This window comes from Filicampus tigris, chromosome 7, assembly GCF_054856515.1.
Source record: "Filicampus tigris isolate MCC_2025a chromosome 7, RoL_Ftig_1.0, whole genome shotgun sequence".
Taxonomy (NCBI): domain Eukaryota; kingdom Metazoa; phylum Chordata; class Actinopteri; order Syngnathiformes; family Syngnathidae; genus Filicampus; species Filicampus tigris.
In genome coordinates, this window is record NC_141223.1 from 16,185,065 (window position 1) to 16,199,521 (window position 14,457).

Below are 14,457 nucleotides of genomic sequence, written 5' to 3' on the forward strand. Positions count from 1 at the left end.
ATGAGGGCAAATGCTACAGAAATTGATGGATGCAATTAAGGTGCCACAATACTTTTGTCAAAATGGTCTACATCAGTGGTGTCCAAACTACGGCCCGGGGGCCATTTGCAGCGCATCATCCATTTTCAGGGGGCACGTGGCATATACTAAAATTGATTGACATAATGTACAGCTTTTCTAGTTATGCAAGCATACAAATAACGTATTTACAACTAAAAATAAAACAATTTCTCTTCAAAATTCTAGTGAATAAAGATATTTATAAGCAAAAATGGTTTCTTCCGCATTGTGCTTTACCAAGATTTAATTTATGAACATATCACATTAATAATCCTCAACTAACTGCTTTAAAAATGGTAATCTTACGACCATTTGATCTAGTTTTGGTTCTGAATGCGATTCGGCAGTCCAAGGGTGGATCTAGACTAGTAGGCTACAAATCTTAAACTTGCCTTATCAGCTTTAACAAAAAGCTGTCAGTCTAACAGTCTTTAAAAATACCTAGAAAAGAGAAACAATATCTGATTGCTTGACTGATTTTTGCGTGTTTAATAAATTAAAGTTGAGGAACTTTAGAGTGGCCCTTCGCGTTAGACAAAAAAAATTAACCAAGAGACCTTTGGAGCAGACAACTATAAATTGAGTAAACTAAACACAACCACAAAACGTCTCCTGCGTACAATTTTATTAACAGCACTGTGCAGTCTTCCAAAGTGATATGAGCTTTAAAAACAAGGGTGTATTTCACAAATGTCTTTTTTAATGACTGTTGCCGAGAGTATACGGAACCACAGCTCCCTCTTGTGGCCCCATCCACAATGCATTCATTACCTTCCCCTTGCATGCGCAGAGAAAGCTGCTATCTGGGATGCGCTTGATCTATTTTTTGGGCAAAGAAGAAAACGGCAGGTGCTCCTGGGTGAAGCTCCTGCAGCCCAGAGACACACGAAGCAACACTGCGCTCTCTCTCTCTCACCTACACACGCAAACGCCTACACACACAGGCGTCTACATACACTGGCCTGTGCGTACACACGCTTGTCTACACACGACCACCTACAGTGGGTACGGAAATTCAGACCCCTTGAAATGTTTCACTTTTTGTGTCATTGCAGCCATTTGCCAAAATCAAAAAAGTTCATTTTATTTCTCATTAATGCACACTCAGCACCCGATCTTGACAGGGAAAAAAACAGAAATGTAGATATTTTTTGCAAGTTTATGGAAAAAAGAAAAACTGAAAAATCATATGGTCATAGTATTCAGACCCTTTGCAGCGACCTTGATATTTAACTCAAATTCTGGCCATTTCTTCTGATCCTCCTTGAGATGGTTCTGCTCCTTTATCGGAGTCCAGCTGTGTTTAATAAACTGAATGGACTTGATTAGGAAAGGTCTATATAAGCCCTTACAGCTCACTCGCAGAGAAAACGAGAATCATGAGGTTGAAGGCACTGTCCAAGGTGATCAGAGACAGAATTGTGGCAAAGCAAAGGTCTGGCCGAGGTTACAAAAGCATTTCTGCAGCGCTCAAGATTCCCAAGAGCACAGTGGCCTCCATAATCCTCAAATGGAAGACGTTTGGGTGAACCACAACGCTTCCTCGACCTGGCCGTCCAGCCAAACAGAGCAATCGTGGGAGAAGAGCCTTGGTGAGAGAGGTAAAGAAGAACCCAAAGATCACTGTGGCAGAGCTCCGGAGATGCTGGAGGGAGATGGGAGAAAGTTGCACAAAGTCAACTATCACTGAAGCCCTCCACCAGTGGGGCCTTTATGGCAGAGTGGCTCGATGGAAGCCTCTCCACAGTGCAAGACACATGAAAGCCTGCACAGAAGGACACACATCAAGGACTCCCAAACTATGAGAAATAAGATTCTCTGGTCTGATGAGACCAAGATTGAACTTTTGGGTGTTAACTCGAAGCAGCATGTGTGGAGAAACCCATGCACTGCTCATCACCTGCCCAATACAATTCCTACAGTGAAATGTGGTGGTGAGAGCATCATGTTGTGGGGGTGTTTTTCAGCTGCAGGAATTGGAATTTTTCAGCTTGCAATTGAAGGAAAGATGAATGCAGCCAAGTACAGAGATATTCTGGAGGAAAACCTCTTCCAGAGTGCTCAGGACATCAGACTGAGCCAAAGTTTCACCTTTCAACAGGACAATGACCCGAAGCACACGGCTAGAATAACAAAGGAGTGGCTTCGGAACAACTCTGCGACCGTTCTTGACTGGCTCAGCCAGAGCCCTGACCTAAACCCGATTGAGCATCTCTGAAGAGACCTGAAAATGGCTGTCCACCAGCATTCACCACCCAATCTGACTGAAATGGAGAGGATCTGCAAGGAAGAATGGCAGAGGATCCCCAAATCCAGGTGTGTAAAAAGTGTTGCAACACTCCAAGAAGACTCATGGCTATACTATCTCAAAAAGGTGCTTCTACTCAATAGTGAGCACAGGGTCCGAATACTTATGACCATATGATATTTCAGTTTTTCTTTTTTAATAAAATAGCACACATTTCTACATTTTTTATTTGTTTTTATTGTCAAGACGGGGTGCTGATTGTACATTGGGAAATGAACTTTTTTGATTTTGGCAAATGGCTGCAATGACACAGGAAGTGAAAATTTCAAGGGGGTCTGAAAACTTTCTGTACCCACTGTACATGTACATGCCTCACACACGCCTGCACGCAACCAACTTGCTACACACACATTCCCCTTGACATACAGTACTGTACATCCATTCAGATGTCCACACACACACACAACAGAGGCCTGCACACACGAACAACACACACAGAGGCCTGCACGCACACAGACCACTAGACGTGCACACACAGACAGCAAAAGGACTCAGTCAATCAGGATCTCAACACAAATGGCACTGCTTTAGAGAATTATTCACAGATGTAAACAAAACATTGTGTGTGTGTGTTGGGGAGGAACAATACAGGAATGTAAAAATGAGAGCAAACGGCATTCTTGTCTTTTGTATGACTGCACACGCCTTTAGAGTGACAGCATCAAAGCACAATTTGGTATGCTGGGTGAATAAATCAATACACAATGACACGCTGCCCTACAACTACGGTACAGTAATGAAGACCCCATTACTCAGCATTCAGTAAGTTTGTCAAGGCAACTAGGAACACAAAAGCAGAAATGGAGATCGACTGGAGAGTTGAGACCAGAATAAGCTTATTTGCAAGTGTACAAGCACCAGAGACACATTCTTCATATACAAGCGTGAGTGTTGCATCAATATACCTCAAAGCTCCTGTGTGTGTTGATTCCAGGTACTGGTACCTGGAAGCTCCTGTTTATAGAGATCTGATGACCTTGGCTTGGAAAATACTGTGCAAGTTAGAATGACCGAAAGAAACGCGGAAAAAAAAAAAAAAAGGCTACAAGTGTGACTTCATTGATTCAGACTCAGCGAGTCTAAAAACGTTATTCCTGAGTTATTTTTGCGAATTGGCCCTAATGCTTATAATGTCCAACAACGCCGTGAGCCCACCTCCACCCTCAGCTATTCCTTTCAATGGGGTTTAACTCTGGAGCCAAAAGCGCCATTCCGCATTGCGTTTTGCTTACTGGTGCTATGATGACCTGAAAGAAAAGCAAAAAAAACCCCAAAACAAACAAAAAAATACACTGCAGTTGACAGCTCTTCCAGCTGCTTGAACGTTCAAGTATGCTACATTAGCGACTGCAGGAACATAGCGATACTGTCACTTTAAAGGACGATGACAGGTTAAACAATATTCACAAATGTACACTTAAGGCTTAATTGTTTAACACTATAATAATAGTAGCAGCAGTGAAGCACTTCTGAATTAATTACAATATTTACGATCGTTGCAATATATTACCAAAAAGAAATCAATTTTTTTTTTCTTTGTAACCACAACGCCACACTGAGCTGCAGACCGAAACCTGAACCAGTCAGATGATGTCAGACAAAGACAGACAGACAAATAAATCAGCCGCCCCAGATCGCAGAACATGAGCCCGTCTGGTACTGTGCGGTGGTCAACATTAGAACATCCAAATTCATTTCAGGCACACATGCTAGCAGTCACACACACACACATACACAAAAAAAAAACACCTACACACATTTGTATGTGTGTTGGGCTTAAGTGGGGCTATAGAGTTCTTGACTGGGCTACAGCCCCACCTAGCCCCGGTGTAGCGCCATTCCGGCAAACAATGCCAAACAGTGCCAACCTCAATTTAAGCAACATTAGCTGGTGCTAATATCATGACAAACTAGTACCAAAGTCTTGTTGTTCGAAAAGGAAAATAATTCTGTGGCATTTATCCTATGCAGGCAGAATTCTGAGTTGAAGCATGTTTGTATTTAGTGAATGTGTATGTTTAAGATGGAAATGACACAAGAAAGTGGCAAAAAGCCTTAAAAGTTAAGATATACAGCAAACATTGCAAATTTCCTTTTACAACTTGAATTCATACCTGTGTACATTTAAAGGAAACTAATTCCCACCACTCAAAAAGATCCTGGTAACTGCAGTGATCGACTAAGTCTTTTTCAAGGGTGTGAAGCTTATTTTTGTCATGGGCCACATTGTAGTTATGGTTTCCGTCAGAGGGCTGTTATGACTGTGAAACCGTATGTTTAATCATTTCCTCATATTATTATACAGTGTAAAACTAATGGATAACAAGCTTTAAAATCACAAGTCAAGAGTAACAGTTTGTTCAAGTGACTGTAGTAACGGGTTAGGTGACAAGAAAATGCTTGCAGTATCTCAATGCTATTTATTTAGTACATAAAATTGGACATTTGGTACAGATTTTAGCAAGCATCATGGAAGTTGACATGATTTGCTTTCACAGGCGCCACAAAATGATGTGGAGGGCCAGATCTGGTGGACAGGCTGTGAGTTTCACACCTGTGGTCTAGACCAGGGGTCCCCAATCACCATGCTGAGGCGGGCTACACTGATGGAACAATAAAAAAATAAATAAGGGGACAGCACTTCTGGTTTATTTAGTATCAGAGGCTGAAAAATATTTTATTGAAAAGTGACCGGATCCTCTCCGTTACATCCATCTATGACTGACTCTTAACGCCTGTCAAGTTGTCTCCGTCGCGTAATGCTAATATTAAATGGGCAAGCTAGGAAATAAGTAAAATAAACGGACGTATTTGGAAAGATCAGAATAGTTACAGGGCCGCGAAGGATATAGACTTGTATAAACCGGTCCCTGGTAGAAAAAAAGGTTGGGGTTTAGAGGATTGCAGTTACCAGCTATCTTGGGCTCCCTCAAGTGGGACGGACGCGAGAAAAACACTAAGTACAGTTAAATTGTATTTAACTTAAGTTTGCATTTCATTTCTAAGAACTGTTTGTTTTCCAACATTTATTTAGATATTTTTAAGCACAATTTACTACTTCCTTATGTCATTTTCATTCAACAAATTACAAACTAAATTTGGCCAGGGTATGAACAATTTTGGGCTTACCATTCACACATACAGTACAAATATGCATACTAACACCTACACGCACACACACAAAACAAATGCCGTAGTGCCAATCTGAGTCTTTCATCGATGTTTTGACAATAGGCACACTTGGTGCTTGTACCAAGAGTGACGGACCCTCGAAGCGGACATCGTTTCACATACTAACTTGTATATATTACACACATTTAATATACATTTAACCATATATTAAACTTTCATAGAGACATACATTTTATTTGTGAGGTTACATTTTCAGCGAGGCTTCCGAAGGGCGTCCTGTTTTTGACATCGCGGCACCGAGCCGGGCCTGGCGAGATGCTCTTGTCGCAGTTTGAGAAGGCTGCTGAAAGAGATGCTGCGAGCGCCAGCCAATTGAAAATTCCACAACGGATCAGAGCGGGGCGGGGGCGTCGACAAGCACCAGAGAGGGTCACACTGCAGGCAACAAGCCATGCCGACCTTTAAAAAAAAGGATCAAGCCGAGCCAGGGCGAGCTGGCCATGTGTGCTATGTGAGAATGTGCGCCGTGGAGGGAATGGAGACGAACTCTCGCAGGATATTCTTGGCCATCTCGATATTGTTCTGTGCAATCATCAGTGCTTTCTGGATGTCCTGGTACGAATATCCCTGACTGATGAGAAGCTCGATCTCGCTGCTCATCTGAGGGTTGACATCTCCTCCCGTTGCCCCGCAGCTGGGAGTATCGGGGACTGGTGGGACGGGGCTGGGTCGACGCTCTGAGTTGATGCGTCTTGGGAGGGGCTTGGGAGGTCTCTCTGGGGCTTCCACGGACTCTGAGAGGCCTAAGGAGCAAGGAAGAGACAGACAGACAGACAAAGTATTCTCAATCAAAATTGTCAGGTTTTAGACAAGGCAAGGCCGCTGAACGTGACCCAAGTAGACAATTAATTGCAAAGCCATTCAAAAAATAGATGAGAAAAATAATTGTTCAACTGCACGCACTGCGCAACAATTCCGACTTGTTGGCCGTGAGATGGCGCGCAGCCGGCCAATTTCATGCATGAGCTTTCAGGGTTAATTTTTAATGTATTTAGTTTGGTATTACTGTATGGCCGTACAGAAGAAGGAAGGTGGAATGCTCATTTGGGAATTGTAGTTTATTTTATGACACAATACTTACTGACCTTTTTATTTTAACTTGCACTCAACAAATAAAAAACATAGAATAAAACAAAACTAAAATAAAAAAAAAACTAAATTGAAGCATTTTATAAAAAATAAAAGCTAACAAACACACCCTAAAAACTAATTAAAACTATGGTGTGTAAAAAAAAAACAAAAAATAAAAGATAAAAAAAAACACACACACACACACAAAAAAACCCAATACTGACTACTTTATAATGAAAACTGCAAAACTATTATAACCCTGGTCTGGAAGAAGCACGGTGGGCATAGAGGTTAGCATTTGTGAGGTTTTGGATTTGAATCTAAACTCCATCCCACCTGATTGATGTTTGCATGTTCTCCATCTAAAAATATGTTAGTCATTGTTGAAGACTCCAAATTGTCCATAGGTATAAATGCCAGCGCGAATTATTGTTTGTCTACATGTGCCCTGCAATTGGCAGGCAGCCAATGCAGGGTGTACCCCAGTCAAAGTCAGCTGGGATAGACTCCAGTTTACCCGCAACCCTAATGAGGAAAAGCACCACAGCAAATGAATGGAAGGACAGTATTGTTGGAAACGACACTGTTATTTTCCTTGCAAATACTACAAATGCTTTCCTGTGCAAATGGAGGACAAGTGGTCAGTGAAGGCATGTCCAAGAGTCTCGTCATCAAATAGTATCACTATCTACTGGTCTAGATTGCATATCACAGTGTACTGTAATAAATCTTTGGAATTTGCACGTCTGCAAAACCTTTGAGAACATTAAATGATAAACCACCCCCATTTTCGCTAGATCAACAATTTGTTGATGTCAAATGAAAAAACACAAAATCACAGGCGCAGACCACCACAATTTATCCTGCCATTGTTTATGATATATTGTTGGCTAATATGGCCTCAAGACTTATCACAAAAATATAACGAAATAGTGACAATGATTTGTAATGTGAGTTATAAGTATTTAGTGGTGTAAACAAAATGCTTACAGCGTGCTGCAAGTCACACGCTACCATTACCTGTGCTTTGAGTTTCTACAGCATGATTTAAGTTTGGTACTTATAAACACAAAAGATAGTGTTTCATTTTTTAAAATCTTGGCTTTTAATATTTATACAGATATCTTAATGGCGTTGTTGACTGATCCAAACAAAATAAAAGACGACTGAAGCCAGGCTGCCTGCACCAAAGTCAGGCAACTGTACCATTTCACCATCAGTGACAATTGACAAGATTAGCATACCACTGTGAACAACAAATAATGAGACCACCCTTCAGAGGTCAACAGTGTAGAACCCAACCCATAATATTCCTGTAGCAACACTCGTGTTTGGGCTCAATTATGTCCCCGGATGTGTATGTGCCAGTTTCTGCATCCTCAATATTGCAATTAGGCCTTTTTGTACAGCATTAAAAAAAAAACAGAACTACAACTGTATATTATGTACCATAAAAGTTGCTAAACAAAACAAGCAGGCTCTGATTAGATCTTGACTGAACCCGTTAACTGACATGTGAATGACAAATGAGACATTATAGAGATTATTTTATTTTATTTTCTTGGAAGTGATCCAGATAAAACAAATAAAAACTCACTTATGTAATAGGTCTGTATGTATACATTTTGTAAGCACAAAATTGTATCCCGCTTTAAAATTCAGAAATGATATTGTGAGTTTTTTTTTATGACTACATTCAGCACATCTTAATGACACCCAATATTTGACGGGCGTGACTGCTTTTTTCACAAATCAGCCGGACTAAATCATTAAAAGTAAGGAGGCATACTGTGTAATATTGTTTCCTGACTTGCTTTCTCACATTGTTTTCACCTAGTATCTGAAAATGGTGACCAATCGTCACCAAAATTCATATACACGGCTCTACTCATGTCCACTTCAACCTATGAACACATAAAAGCAATCGGCTCAATATTTTGGATTTTATTGACATTAAATGTGAGCTCCTACGAGGAAAAGCCATTATAACCACAAAATTGAAAATATTGTGACGATTGTTGTTATATTTTTACACTAAGTGGACAAGAGTAGGAATGTGCAATTTGTGCATATCAATTTTGGGGGCGATTGGTCAGAGGTTTCAGACATTTAGCGATGCTTTTTTTGTTAGACTCCATAGATAGACAGCCATTAACCCCATGCAGCTAACAGGCTAGCACAGTTGCCTGTAGGGGCAGCAATCAGTGTTCGGCCGCTGATACAGCCAAGATTAGCTGTACGAAATTATCGTCTGACCGTAGCTCCATGTCTTGGTCACTCTCCTCTCAAGCAGCGGAGGAGCCCCGCGTCACAGTTGCCCGCCGTTCATGCAGCCGTAAAAGGGCAAATGCTAATTCTGTCCGGCCACAGGTGCAGCTCAAAGTTGGACTTTGAAAAATCCAGCACGCCTACACACAACCCGACTGAGGATATGCGGTGCAGAAAATGGATGTATGGATGGACTTTGACAAATTTGGAGCCGACCCTCCAACGGAATGTGGCCGTTTAGAGTGCCTCATCTACAGCTGGGCGGTGACGGGGGTACCCCCTGGAGGTGAACTTGGAAAAAAAGTCAAGCCAAACCCTTAGAGATAGATTGAAATTTAATATATAATAATGATCTATGATCAATTCAGTGAGAGAAACTGCATGTTAACTGCTCATTTCCTCACAAGTGAGCCACAGAGAGGCTAATTGTTGTAATATTTTCAGAGGTTGAAATGGGCAGAAGTAGAAATGTCCACATACATTTTGGTGCAAATAGATGGCTGTTTTTTGACATTATGCATAACGTATGAACAATGATTTTGAATGGACAACTTGTGTCTGGTTCCTCCACTGACTCCCACCAAGACATAGAAAGAGGGAGGGGGGCGTCGCTATATTGCTGACTAGAAATGGGCATTCTGAGAGTAGTTAGTTATTTACCGATCTCTCCAAAACAAATTGATAATATTGAAAATGCAAGCTAATGTCATTTTCCAGATAAAAAAAAACAATTAGCTTTTGAGCAAAAAATGGACCACCTGAAGATCACTTTAAAAAACTTACAAGATGCCACGGAGGATGAGCTCGACGAGGAGGAAGAAGTTGATGAGGAGGACCCTCCAAGTTCCGAAAAGGTCCGTCGGGTGGGGTGCATTGGCAATCGTGGTTTGGGGAAATCGTAGCCATTGTCCTCATCCTCCCTGTCCTCTGCTGTGTGCTCCCTTGGGCCGTTGGTCATGGGCAGAGGGGGGAGCTCTGAATAATCTGGATTAGTGGAGAATGGAAGAATGCATTAGAATATACAATTGAAGTTATGTACTTCTTTATTTTTGTAGCATAGGAACCTGAATCCCTGGCTTGCTGCGACCTGGCTTGGATGTTGTACATGGCCTCGTACATCGGAGGGCCATCCTCTAGTTCGCCGAGTGTCGGCCTGCAAAAGGAAACAATCATATCTGATTTACCTTGCTACAGTAAAGCATCTTCATCTTCACCACCACAAGATCATGTGACACGAGCCATCTTGAAGGATTACCGTGGGTTGAAAGCAATGGCTTGACTCTGCGTCTGAATAGTAAATAGAGACTGAGGTTGCGGGGGTCTCGAGACCGGGGGGCTCTCTCCCGCAGGTGGCGCCGTGATGGGGGGCAGGACGGGCCGAGAGGAGGGGATCATGTACTCTGATTCCTCCTCACTGTCACGGGCCTCCTCGCCTGTCACTGACCTCACAGCTGAAGACGGTCTAAGAGATAAAACATACATGCATACAAAAAATGCATTGTACAACAGAACTGCCTTAACTTATGAGGTAAGTTCGTTCCATGACCACGCTGGTAAATCAAACGCTCATTTCTCAAATAATCTTTCGCCATTCAAATTAAATGCCATAAATCTGTCCCAGATCCCCACACCCATAAAAAAGTGTTTTTAAAAAGTAAAAAGCGCTCTACAGTATTGTAGAACGTACAATGATATCAAAATGTTTGTGCATAATTATTTCATATTCAATGCCCCATGACATTGTGCTATTCCTTCTGCCTTTCCTGATATAAATAAGCCTCCTGTATAAGAGTTGATAGAGTTGAGAGCTCCACGGACAGGTTGTGACACGTCAAAACGACATAACTTCAAATAGAATTTTGACGAGTGTATATCATTTGTTGACAAGCAAGCTTGTTCCCCATTGATTGCACTTAACCAGGTCATAAATCACTAGTGTCGTTTGTAGATGAAGTCACGCATGTACCCAACATATGGAGCTGCGTGAGATTCTTCATTTTATCCTGCGTAAGCCGATAAATAATGATGCAAATATATTGCTTACCATTAAATCACATGTGTCAAACAGAGAAATCCCTCATTCTATGGTAATGCTTATATGGGCCATTCAACCAAATTGGTGCCATTTGCATGCCACGGCAATAACATGAAAATACATTTTTATAAAGCGTCCTCCATATGGATATACATGTATAGTGTTTAACGTTAACATTCAATTAGTGTAAATGTCATGGCTAAAACCCACTAATAGTTTCAGTACAAAAAATAAAACAAGTTCTGAGTTGAATCAATGCACAGTGAGTTGTTCAATGTGTATTATCAAATTTTGTGCTTAAAAAAAAAAAAGAGGAAAAAATATAGAACTTTGAGTTTATTTGGAGTACAAAAATAATTTGGTACTCTATATTAATTTGAGAAAAATAACGCTCTTCTTTTCTTAACCCATTAAGGACGGGAGTGCATAACCGCGTTTTACCACTATAGCCGGGAGCCCCCTTGCGTCTTTCTACCTTTAAAGCCGGGAGAGCGGAAATGTCCGTGTCTCTTTTTAATCCAATTCTCCGACTCTTAGCCAATTTAATGCATCAGAATATACACGTGACTGTGTCGCAGAGGATGTCGCGGAATTTTTTTGCGCCGCAGGCTAATGGCGGATGCCGTCGATCGCCGGGAGCTCTGATAAGTAACGGCAGTGATATATAGACAACACGCATCAAGTAATATATGGTTTGTAGACAATGACGATATAGACGTCTTCGTACCCCTTGAAAAAATAAAAATAAAAAATAAACAGTGCTTCTCTTACACTGACACATTATTTTTACATCTTCGATTGAAACAGTCAATAATAATAAATTCTGCCTGTGTGAAAGCCACTTGTCTAAGCTTCTTTTGGAATTGTCTGTCTGCTACAGGGGCTAAAATATGAATCATTTTAACTTTTAGACTTTTAGAGTGCAAATGTATGTGGTATGATTAAACACACAACATGAAATTCTCTGTTTCGGGTTTAATTTCACAGTGAACTTTATGAATGGAAAAAAATCAGCTTGAAGCATGCACTATTTTTGAAGAATTGCTCACAATCTGCTGCTTGTTGTCTAGTTCACTGCCATCATCTAGCACTCGTAACTTAGCTCGTAAAAAAATAATAAACAAATAATAAAAATCTTGAAAAATTCCCAAATAGGTACCACTGTGTTACCAGAATAGAGATCCATTATTATTATTATTTTTGTTATCCAATTTATTCTGTCACATGGAAGCTGGAATTTATCCCTGGTGACTGGGGAGGTCTCCAGTGATAACTTGTCAACCACGCGGCTGACACAACCATTGACTTTTATTGTTGTCAATTCACCGAAATAATGTTTCAACTGCCAGGCAAATTTTTAACCCATAACCGCATTGATGTGTGGCGGATATTCAACTTGCTGTCTGTGCTGCTCTCTAATTTTATGAACATGGATTGTTAAAGGAAACAAAGCTAATAAATACCTGCTTGCCAGTGTGTAGATGGCATTGGCAGAGGATGATGGTTTGACTTTGGGGTTGTCATAATCTTGTCCAATGACTGAGACAAAGTTCTGAAATGTAAATAGAAGAATCTCAGAAACGTGAACCAAAAAAATATGTGAAGTGAGTCAAAACAAATGTTAAGTTCACATAATTAGGGCTGCAACTATTTAATATTTTGGTATTCGGATATCCTACAGAAATTCCTAACGAATAATCGAGTATTCAGAAAAAAATAAAAAATGAAGAATTATGAATACATGACAGAAAATAACATTACACTTAAATGATTTTTAGATAACCTTTTTTTTTTTTTTTTACTTAAATTAAATGGTGCATTGCAGCTGTATTTTATACTTTGGAAACATTGAGTATGGGCCGAAATGACGACAGATACACAGTAACGATTTTGACGGGTAAAACAACATGTTTGAGTAAGCCTGGTTTGTTAAAAAATGGTCAGTAAGAACTGCAGCTGTGTCAGGTTGTCAACAAAAGTGTGCAGTCATTTTTGCCTATTACACTGCCTATGAAAAGTTGTCTGTCGGATCTTGCCAGCCTATATGGGGTATTAGCTTAGCGGCTAGCTGGTAGCCACTAAATCCTAAACCAAGTACCAGTCGCCATATGTCAATGTCTGTGTAATTACAGGGTTTTTAGTGTCCCTAATTAGCGACTGAACATGATTTTAGGCTGACATGTTGATATTAGTGGCAACAGTTTGTGGCAATATAAACTGGCTCCAACTACAGGTGGGAAGATGAGTCAAGTCGGCTGCTATGCAACCACGCGCTGACCGGAACAACTTCATATAAAAAGCCCACCAAGGCATTGATGTCCATGTCTTCTTTGGTCAGCTAACGTTCATTTTAAAATTGGCCTTCACACAAACAGGTTACTCAAGGTAGAAAAAAAATCCCTCTAGAATTGTTTTTTTTTTAAAAATAAAGATACTCGAATTACTCAAGAACTCGTTTCATTCCTAAACATAATACAACTGTGCATCTATTGGTATTTTCAAATTACAAGACAGGCTCAAAGTGTGGGTGTGGTATTTTGTGGTTGTGCTAACCAGCTGGTGGTCCAAACTGAGAGAGTTATTGTTCTTCTGCGGGTCTGTGCGTGTGTCCAGAGCAGAGGGCAGCGCCAAAGGGAGGGAGTGTCGGTTGGAGAGCTCCCTGACACCTGCGCGAATGTCCACACCCACAACAGAGACTTGACTGGATGAGGAAGATGAAGATGATGAAGACGAGAATGTTGGGGCTTTGGGAACAGGCCGGGAGTTCCAGTCAGTGGGTGGCCGGTTTGGGGGTGCTGGAGGCAGTTTATCTCTTGCAGCCTCACCGGGCGTGCAGGGTAGGGGCCGTCTCTGCAAGCGCCCCTCTGAGCACGCGCCGGCCGCGTGGGGGCGGTCTGGAGGAGGTGGAGGTGGGAGATCCCTCAGTGCTGGGGGGAGAGGAAGGGGCTTGTCTTTGTGATGAGATGCTGCCTGGAGAGGACAGTGAAATAGAAATGCCTCCTTAGGGCTGCTTGTTGGTCTGATGTAACAACATAAACAATATGAGCGGTATATTAAAAACTACATTTTCAATACAATGCATAGATAGAAAAATATTCCTAACCAGAGAAATTTTCAGCATCCAATTTACAGAATTAAATTCTTGTATGATGAACATGTACAGAGTGGAACAGAAAGAATCAATTAGCATATTTTGATTCTGCTTTAAGATCTGCCCAAAAAACCCCTGACATTTGGTAAAATACAACAGATCTGGCTAAAGTTATTTCAAATTAAGATTGTGGATGCTTTCATTTATATAGACTATACTAGGATATATAGACTATAGTAGGTATAGTAGGAGCATCCATGAACAGGTCAGCGGAAAAAAGTGTACACTACACAAAAGTGTAAGGCTGTTTGTGTGGTAAAACTCTGCCACACAGCAACAGAATGCACCCACTTCCTCTTAACAACACTGTTGTCATTGGTTGACTCAGAGCTGTGAAAACAGTCATGCTACAGCACAATATGGGTCATTTCC

General features: G+C 41.0%; 1 protein-coding gene across 1 annotated transcript in view; it reads right to left on the minus strand.

Annotated features, from left to right (window-relative positions):
- Positions 1-670: 670 nt before the first annotated feature.
- The window catches only part of cbl (Cbl proto-oncogene), a 50,045-nt gene continuing 36,258 nt past the window's right edge, over positions 671-14,457 (minus strand). The window contains exons 11-16 of the mRNA XM_086035846.1: positions 13,488-13,904; positions 12,398-12,486; positions 10,155-10,361; positions 9,964-10,052; positions 9,683-9,883; positions 671-6,303 (exon numbers count right to left, since the gene is read on the minus strand). Coding sequence (XP_085891972.1) covers positions 6,008-6,303; positions 9,683-9,883; positions 9,964-10,052; positions 10,155-10,361; positions 12,398-12,486; positions 13,488-13,904 — 1,299 coding nt within the window. The 3' untranslated portion in view covers positions 671-6,007. The remainder of the gene's footprint in view (positions 6,304-9,682; positions 9,884-9,963; positions 10,053-10,154; positions 10,362-12,397; positions 12,487-13,487; positions 13,905-14,457) is intronic.